Source organism: Salvia miltiorrhiza, chromosome 2 (assembly GCF_028751815.1).
Source record: "Salvia miltiorrhiza cultivar Shanhuang (shh) chromosome 2, IMPLAD_Smil_shh, whole genome shotgun sequence".
Classification (NCBI taxonomy): Eukaryota; Viridiplantae; Streptophyta; class Magnoliopsida; order Lamiales; family Lamiaceae; genus Salvia; species Salvia miltiorrhiza.
In genome coordinates, this window is record NC_080388.1 from 6,093,453 (window position 1) to 6,103,882 (window position 10,430).

At 30.6% G+C, this 10,430-nt stretch overlaps 1 protein-coding gene and 1 long non-coding RNA gene across 2 annotated transcripts; one reads left to right on the top strand and one right to left on the bottom strand.

The window, feature by feature from the left end:
• Positions 1–261: 261 nt before the first annotated feature.
• Positions 262–4,562, bottom strand: LOC131007899 (uncharacterized). Its single transcript, XM_057934812.1, has 4 exons — positions 4,467–4,562; positions 3,388–4,316; positions 2,060–3,280; positions 262–1,961 (listed from the first exon to the last, which is right to left on the bottom strand). The coding sequence occupies exons 1-4, from the start codon at positions 4,478–4,480 to the stop codon at positions 262–264; spliced, it is 3,864 nt and encodes a 1,287-aa protein (XP_057790795.1). The 5' UTR covers positions 4,481–4,562.
• Positions 4,563–7,826: 3,264 nt separating this feature from the next.
• Positions 7,827–9,359, top strand: LOC131012832 (uncharacterized). Its single transcript, XR_009097481.1, has 2 exons — positions 7,827–7,903; positions 7,999–9,359. It is a non-coding gene; the product is annotated as an uncharacterized LOC131012832 (long non-coding RNA).
• Positions 9,360–10,430: the final 1,071 nt, after the last annotated feature.

Here is a 10,430-nt window from a genome sequence, read left to right on the forward strand (position 1 = left end):
ACTCTAATCAATTGGGCTTGGGCTTGGGCTTGGGCTTGGGATGAATATTTCACTACGAAATTTTTTGAAAGGCGAATTTGAGAGGGTGATTTCCGAAATCAAGTTAAGGTAAGAATTTATATGTTTATTCTAGTTATTTAAAATTACTAGAACACCCGCCCGTGCGTTGCACGGCAAGTGCTGCACGTTGAGTGTTATTTTTAAATAATATTTTAAATAAATAAATATGAAAATAAGACATGATATTCATATAAATTAAATTTAATTATAATTAAATGCAAAACAATAACACACATATTGCCATACATTTTGAAAAACTTCCCTATACACAACATTTGTAGTAGTAGTATCATCATTTCTACCATCTTCAGAAAGCAATATTTTAAGTCCTGCTCGACTTCGTACTCTTGACACTGCAACGTACAATTGGCCATGTGTAAAAACTGGTCTTGGCAAGAATAAACCAACATGAGAAAACGATTGCCCTTGACTTTTGTTGATCGTCATTGCATAAGATACAATCAGGGGGAATTGTCGTCGTTCAAACTTAAATGGCAATCTTGGATCAGCAGGAGTCAATGACATTCTTGGAATCAAAATTTTTGTATTTGCATTATCTCCCGTAAGAATTTGTGCTTCCAAAACATGTTGTCCAAGTCTTGTTATTTTCAATCGAGTTCCATTGCACAATCTATTTGCATGATCAATGCTCCTCAACAACATAACCGGAGTTCCAACCTTCAAATATATTTCGTGATTTGGTACTCCTGAACATTTGATGCTATTCAAGAATTCTGGGGTATGCACCTGTTGTACCAAATCAGTGATTGAATCTGATCTTGAAGTTGAGTCTGAGCTTCTATATAAACGTCCTTCACTTTTGTTCAAAGAAATCATGTATTGATTTACAGATTCAACAGCATTAAGAGTAGGAGCAAGTATTGCTCTCTCTTGTAGATAACTTGTATCTACATTATTGGAACAATCTGATGGATAAATGGTGTTAACTATGTGCTCAATTGGATTTCCAGACCATTTTATCAAAAAATCTGTTCGAATATCAATATTGACATTACCATCATTCGCACTTCCAATTGTTCCATCGCCTATACTCGCAATCCATTTAGAGAACTCTTCCAACTCCACAGCTTCAGCACTGGAGCCCATATTTTGAAGCCTCATATTTTTTGTCAACCGTAAAACCTTGCAATATTTCCAGAGATATGAAGAATTTATTGTTGCAAAAACAATATCTTGTCTACTTCCTTTTGGTATAACAGGTAGTATCTGTCTGAAATCACCCCCGAACACAACTGTCTTTCCTCCAAAAGGGGTGGATGCACTTGACGGATTGACAAACCGCATTATATCTCGTAGACTTCGATCCAATGCTTCAAAACAAAACTTGTGCATCATCGGTGCCTCATCCCAAATAATAAGCTTACACTTATCAATCAATTCTGCAAGTGGAGAACCTTGATTTATGTTGCACATGGAATCCTCATTGACATTTATGGGAATTTTGAATCGTGAATGAGCTGTTCTTCCACCAGGCAACAACAGGGACGCAATTCCACTTGAAGCAACATTTAAAACAATTTCTCCCTTTGACCTTAGAGCTGCTGAAAGAGTGTTCCATATGAATGTTTTTCCCGTACCTCCATACCCATATATGAAAAGCATTCCTCCATAATTTGACCGTGTCGCATTAATAACAGTATCATAAACACATCGTTGTTCATCGGTAAGCTTAGAAATCAAAGCTTTGTGTTCATCTGTTAATGCTTTTTGATCATATCTTAGTTCATCACTGATCAATTTATTTTGATCAGATTCGAAGAATTCAGAACTTGGATAAGGAATGCCTTCAAACTCTCGCAAAGTCTTTCCAAAACTACTCAACAGTTTTTCAATTTCCACAAGTGTATAACACTTGATTTGTTCTTCAGTTAGTTGTAGTTCTGCAATTTTTAAAATATATATATAATCCCATAATATAATGTAATTATAAAAAAGAAAACATGTAAAATGATAATATAAAACTCTGTAATGATTTCACCTGGATGATGCAGCATAGTTCTTTGATTGTATAAGATATCATCTGATAAATATATCCAGCATGCATTCCAAACATCTGCTACGCTTCCAAAAGAGTCGGACGACAATAATGTGACGAATAACATTCTTAAAGACTTAGCAGATGCCCAACAACTTGCTTCAACTATACCATCAATGTATTCTCTATCATCATTCAACAATCCCATTGCATAGCAAGCTTCCTTAAATGAACCATATACAATCCCATTAACAGTTCTTATGTCCGCATAACATGTAGGTCCACGTACTATGTTGAGTAAACATCTCAAATAATACATTTCTCCACTCCCAGGAGGTAAATAAACAACTCTTCCAATCGAGTACCTTTCTTTTCTTGGTTCCCATGCATTTATTTTCTTTGCGTGCCAAACAAATTGTGTTGGGAATTCTGCATATGTAAGTTTCCTTGCTTCTGGATATATCTTATTTGCCTCAAACCACTTTAAGAACTTGGTTTGTCCAATTGTAGGTTTACTCAAAACCTCATCTAATGTATCCGACTCTGAAAATATTATGTTTTGCTCATTCGGAAGATGAAAACTCAACCTTTCAACGGGAGGATCTTTGTACTGTATTTCAAATCCAAAGATTCGCCATGCAGCCTCACATGGTGATATGTATCTGCAATCATAATACATATTCACTTCATCCACATTCTTTTCCATATGTCCATCATCCGTGCTCTTATAGAAAGATGCAGTAACACGATCATTTCCTTTGTTGATATACTTGAACAAATATTTGATCGACCGTGACTGATTGCACCATTCAACATTTATATGTGCTCCATACTTCATTAGAAGATAACGATTGTGCGGAACAACATATCTATTGTCCAAAGGCACACCATTCTTCAGAATTGTTCTCCCATTATTTCTACGCCTATATACTGGATAACCATCTTCATCAACACTCGTTGTCTCAACATATTTTTTGGGAAAATATTTTGTGCAACGACCATTTGCCATGCAAGGCGAATTTTTATTTGCTACTCCACATGGACCATGAAGCATGAAATCATGTACAACTGTATAATACTTTGGATCTAAATCCATGTCCGGTATTTCAGCTGAAATAATTTCGTTGATATTATCTGGTGAAAGATTTCTATCTTCATTCCAAAGGAAGAGCAGAATATGTGCATGTGGAAGTCCTCTTTTTTGAAATTCAATAGTGTATACAACTGTGACAATATAAATATAGAAATATAATAAATTAATTTACGAAATCACATAAATATTAATAAAATAATATAATGCATAAAGTAATAATGTAATCTAAATATAATACCTGCTCTCACAATGCCGAATATTTTCTCTTTACGTAGATCATTAATCAAATTATTCAACTTCATTTTGAAAACTCGACAAACAATATCAGGGCGGTCTTCCGGTTTCAATCCTCGTTTTTCAACATATCTAACAATCTCAGGCCACTTTGGATTACATGTAAATGTGATGAATAGATTAGGATATCCAGCCCATTTACATATAGCCATCGCATCTTGATAATTTTGCACCATGTATCGAGCTCCCCCAACAAAACTTGATGGCAATATCACTCTTTTTCCTCTGGTTGCTGGATTTGTTTCACCTCTTATTAGAGCATCTGTGAGGCCTTTATACAAATCAGCCCGCATTTTTTTCTGATTCATGCGTATATACATCAATCTAGATGATTCAATCATAGTGTATGCATCAACCACAAACTGTTGGAATAGACGTTTAGAAGTCAAAATTGTCGTCGCATCAGATTCTCTTTCATGCAACCGGAAAGCAAAGTAATCTTTCATAGTAACATTACTGCGAGCATTATTACCACTTGAACTTCCCGGCACATTTAAAGGAATATCTTCACGAAATCCATCTTCACCATATGGGAATAACAATGGATACTGCAAACCAAGATACGCTGCATGTAATTCATTAATGCGCTTGAGTTCTCCGGTTTGTGTTTCAACAATTAAATCTCTATCCCCCATCGATTCATCAAAATCACCAACTACTAAAGCAGCCACTTCAGATACGGTTGGTAGATTATATGTTCGAGCATCACCGTGTCGTCTACCAATAAGCTTTATCTTGACATCAGATTGACCTTGATCAATAATCTTCTCTTTTGCCATTCTAAATGTCTTCACTAACACATTATTTTCATCCAACATTATCTTCAAATCAGAAACAATTTCAGCATGTAAATTGTTTTTATCACTTTTTTGCCTACACAAATAAAAATAAATAACTTTACATAACTAAAATGAAATAATAATAATAATAATAATAATAATAATAATAATAATAATAATAATAATAATAATAATAATAATAATAATAAAATCATTACATACTTCATGTAAACATTGTAGTTACCTCACAGACTGCATCCTATTAGCAACTTCGTTTTCTGTATCGTAAATATATAGTTGAGCAAACTTTGGTGTAGTACCTTCAGCCGGTATCAAACTGCCCATCAAATGATAAATCTGACCATGCAATCGAAATGTTGGCGGTGAATTGCCAGTATTTAAACTCAAATCAATCTTTCCTCCCATTGACGTAAATGCAAACATACTATTATAAGATCGAATATGATCTCGAAAATGTTTGCTCTTTGCATCTTTTCCATGAAGAAAGTTATGCAACAATGTTGGAGGAGGATTAATTTTCGGAAGTTCTATTTTACCACTACGACAACATAATGAGTATGTTGGATTTTCAGTATCGCAAGACTTCCCTTTTCTTTCATCATACCAAAATAATGCATTGCAAAATTCACACCGACAAACTGGATCACCAAGATCGTAGTATTCTGTTAAATTAAATTTAGAATTAATCATTAAAAATATAAATTATAAGTATACAAATAAAACTAATTGATACCAAAACATTCACTATCAACAAATATTATATAAAATGATAATATGAAAAATTAAGAAAATTTATTTACCTTCTTCCGTAGCAACCAAATCTGACAGATAATCTGTGTCATTTGACTCTTCATTTGTTAAATCAGTGACTTCTGATCTTTCATCATTTCTTTCACTTCGAGTTTGACATTCATTTGTGCTCGTGCTTGCACAATCCATAAATGAAGAAGATTCTTTGGGACATGGTTCGTCATCTGTTAAATCAATTATATCTGGAATCTGACTACTCCCTTCACATGTAGTTTTAGTTTGTTTCCTCCTCTTATTCGTCAGTACAGAAACTCTGATGGGATTTTGTGGTCTAATTCCAACCACTACATTACAATAATGACAAAATATATTACAATTTAAAATAACAATTATAATATGAATAAAATGAACAACTTTTATTTTTAATATCTATTTTGAAAAGAACTATAATTACCGTTAGGTGTATCATAAAGATCGTCTTCACTTTCACACTCAAATTCATCCTCTGATTGACGATATTTTGTTTTTTTTGAAGCATGCTCCATGTTATCTGCAAAAAAAAAAAAGGTTAAGAAAAAAATCAATATTTGGTTTCCTAATTTAAATGTATAAATATATTTAACTATAAAAAAATCTTTGAGCTAAATTATTTTCTTGGCTCAACGGACTTTCTTTTATTTTTAAAATTTAATATTAAAAATGTAACTATTATATAATATAAAAGCAATCAAATATAAGATAATATATAATATATTTGAAAATAAAACATATTTGAATTGGCAATTCAAAAATATATGACTAAATATAAAGTACAAATTTATTACATATTTAATTTACATTTAAATATATATATATATATATATATATATTACATAACGTATAATAATAAATGGACCTAGGAGCTATCTTAAATGGACCGAGAAGCTCTCCTTTTTAATTTTAATTCGGATGATTATTTTATTAAAATATTGAATTGGGCTGAAATCAATGTGCCCATAATATCAGCCCAGTAACTTTACAAATTTTAAATTTTTTCGTTGAGTTTATGGCTTTTATTACATACTCCACGCCGCATAGTTTATTTGTTTAAAATAGCTTATGTACACGCGGCATCAGCCCTTTAGAATGAATATATATATATATATATATATATATATATATATATATATATATATATATATATAATATATAAAAGAGGAGATTTTTCCCCTATTTTTTCTCTCTCTTCTTCCACCAATTTTTTCATTTTTCTCTCTTCCTATCAATTTTTTCTCTTCTCTTTTTTTTTTCTTCTAAATATCATCATATTTGATTAATGAAAAAATATTTAATATTCATCTTAAATTTAAGTTCGTGAAAAAATCTGTAATATGATATAAAAATCATCGAAAATAAATAAATTATGATTTTTTAAAAATATTATTTTATCTCTCCATTAAATTTATTTTTATAATATGAGATCTCCCAATCAAATACACCTATGCATATATTTGTTGATTAAGTAAATTTTAATTCGCACACTAATGTATTCATTGACCAAAAATATGTAAACACCGTTCTTAAATTTGTTGGGCTATAAAATGAGTCCAATATAAAGTTAATAACCATGTTGGTTATCTATGATATGCACAAAAATAAGGTCAACGTGGGACTTATTCTTGTTAAGATGAAAATGGAATTAAAATTGGAGCCCATAATATTGGCCCATTCACTCACCCTAAACCCTAATATTTTTTATACTATAAATATGTGTAGATTGCACCCGAAGCAAATCACATCTTCTCACTCTTTCAACATTCCTGCTCTCCTATCTCTCTAAACATATCACTACCTCTATTTCGATTTTTTCAGAGTTAAGTTGTATTTTTTCTTGTTCTATCTTTGCTTGTGTTTTTAAAATACTTTCACAGATCGAAGCAATCTTTTATTTTTTTTTATTTTTGCGTGATTTATATCATATTTTGTTTAGATTTTTCAATATCTAAACAAAATAATGTTTAAACGCAAATTCACATGATGGTAGATCTATGAATATCTACATAAGAAGTGTAGTGCTTAAAACAAAATTTGTAGAAAATGTACACAGATTCGTGCTTATTTTTTTTTTGTAATTTTTGTGTCTAAGGCATCACTTTTGAATATCTATATATATATATATATATATATCTGCATAAAGATGGTAGATCTATTAATACAGATGATAGATCTATAAAGATCTATGAATATTGTAGATCTGAGATCTATAAAGATCTATGAATATTCATAGATCCGAGTTCTATAAAGATCTATGAATATTCAAAGATTTGATTCTATAATGATCCATGAATATTCGTAGATCTATGATTTCTACACAAAGTGCTTTACAAATTAAAATTTACTAATATGAAATCTAGCCTAAACTGTCAGTCTTTTCTTAAGTATACATAATTATTGTTTGAGTTGCAGAAATAGTTTTGTCCAAAGAAATAAAGTTTTTTGTTCTTTTCCTTTAAGATTATTGGTGTATCATTTGGAGAACTTCTACTTTGTGAGGTTCATCTTATATTTTCATTATATTCTAAATGTAGTTGTACGTTGTTGTATTTGTTTCTAAATGTAGTTGTCCTTTGTTGTATTTGTTTATTTTGGGTGACATAGCTAAATCATTTTGTAATAATACTACACAATTATTTTCCTAAAATTGGGATCTCCACAATTTTTAGTACTTCATCCCTATACATGGAGGCTTTGTTCAGTTTCCATATTGAGGCAAGTTGCATTTCTATCACATGTTAATTATATTTTCTCTTCTGATTTGGACAATTTTTGTATCTAACACAAGTTTAGTTTTATATTTCAGATCCAACACTTCTGTAAGGGCTGATTTGGTATTTTGATCTCGACAGTCAGTGTGGGATTCCATTAGAGAAGGTAAACATTATTATGTGAACCGGTTTAATCATCTTATGTTCTTGAAATACAATTTTTGATCTGACTTTCTAATTGTAAATTTATTTTGTTTCCAGATTCGTATGAATTCTTCCTACTATCATTCAAGAGTGAAAAAGTTAAGTATAATCTCTTATTAGTTTTATATATTTGAACAAAACCTATTTACTCTGCAGTTTATAATATGCAAATAATTGTGCTAATGAATGTTTTAATTTTGACATCAGGCAATCATTCATCAAATATTGAACGGAGCAGCACTGCATCACAGGTAAGTTAACAAATCTATATACTCTAGAGTTTATCGAACATGATGTTTAAAAAATTTGAAAACAGACAACAATATTCATGCAAATTCATATTTATCACATGCTATGAAAATATGAATAATTGAATTAAAACTTACCTGAATAAATATGTTGGATCTTTAGATCATATAATTCGTGTTCCTCTTAATGATTCATGAGAACTGAGTATAACTGCATAATGATCTGTGTAACTGCTTAATTGTGTAACTGCTTAATACTTAACTGCTTAATTGTGTAACTGCTTAATACTTAATGTAATCGTGCATATAATCTTATGTAATTTTATGTTTGTGGGCCTTTATGTGGGCCTATAGCTGTATTATCATGTAAGCATTTGTCATTGGGCTTTTTTTATATATTTTTTGGTATTAGTAGTATTTATTTTATATAATCCTGTGCATGTAGTTGAAATATAATTTCGACATTTATTATTGGGTCTTTTGGTTCCAAATTTTTATTACAATCTTTATTATAGCTTTTATATTGGATAATTTTTTTTTTCTATTTATGTAAACTTATATGGTCTGTAGTTGTATTATATCACGTTTGATATCAAAATATGTAATTACCTATATATACTATTAGTATACTAATATCAAAAAACAAACAACATATTGAAAAAGAACAAATAAAAATTCAAGATTCATAATTCCCAGAAAAAAGAAAAATAGCCCACAAAGCTAAACATACCAGGAAAGTTGAAAATTCGAGAAGGTGGCAGAAAAAACATACGGATAAATGATGAAAAACGACAGAATCTAATCTGAGAGGTATTATAAGATAAGAGAACCGCGTGCAGTTTTCTTATTTTATTTTATTTTATTTTATTTTATTTTTAATTCTTTTTGTGTGTGTGTGTGTGTCTTTGTCTTAGGAGGCACGATATGAATTCAATGCGATTTCTTCCTCATTCAATTTGCTTTCACAAAATCATGAAAAGCAAAGAATATTTAACGTTTGCATTTATTATTTGATACTCCTTTCCTAGAAACGTGGAAGAAGAAATGAAGAAAAAAGTTAGTAGTTTTAATTATTTTTATTACTTGCAATAAATTTCGTCCCACTTTTAGTAACTTACCCGTTTCATTGTAATTTATTTATTTTTTATTTTATTTTTTGTTCGGCCAAAAGTATACATTAGTTTTTCGTTATTCATTCAAAATTTGAAAAAGATCCCATTTTCTGTATGGATTTTTGCCTTATGTAATATTAATTAATAGATAATATATAATAAAATGATTCTGAAATATGAAATACTAACATTAATAAGTTGATATTTGAAAGTTGAAATCCTAAACAACTAAATTTGAAACTGAAATCCTAAAAACGAAATTTAAAATTACAATTCTAAAGTATGAAATTTGAAAGTGCAAATCCTAAAGTACTAATTACTAAAACATCATAAAACTAAATGCTACATTAGGGCTTCTCCTTCTTCATCACAACTCTCTTCCCTCTTTTATTCACGAGTTTTGGGTCAGTTGATGTTTCTTCTTCAAGTTGTCTCTTTGTTGCCTCATTGTCACTGATGTTCACTGATTCATGTACATTGGTAAATGACTCATCCTAAAACACCTAGCGGATGGACTCGAATTTATACGAGGTCGTCCTAGGGTGGTAAGGTGACTCAAGTCGTCTCACAATGAAGACTTAGCAGGGCTCTAATCGTGTTACTCACAAGGAACTGAAAGGAAATCTAAACACTCTAATCAGAAGAATGGGTCTGACACTGTCTCACACTTTAGTACCGAGACGTAAACAGAAAGAAACAATAAACATTAACTAATGCAGAAAACATATAAGGACTAGAACATGGCATTTGAACATTAACGAAATCAACTAGAGTTTTCAACTCCAACACTAAACCAAACGATCATAAACTTGTAAAACATCAAAGATTAATTACTACCTAGACAAGAAACTAAATCAAGCATAAGATTCGAATGCAAAGAAAATCTTAATCTCCATAAAAAGAAATCTCTAAACCTTCACCAACAAGAAGGGAAAAACGTAAACAATAGCAACGAGCTATGAATCACGTAGATTATCTAAACTCAACAACAATAATCTCTAATCATCACATCCATTAAAAGCATAAAACAAAGATTCAATTAACCAAAGGATTCATATAACTAAGAGAATATAGAATCAACAATAATGATCTTCAATCATCACATTCATCAAAGCATAAAACACAAAAC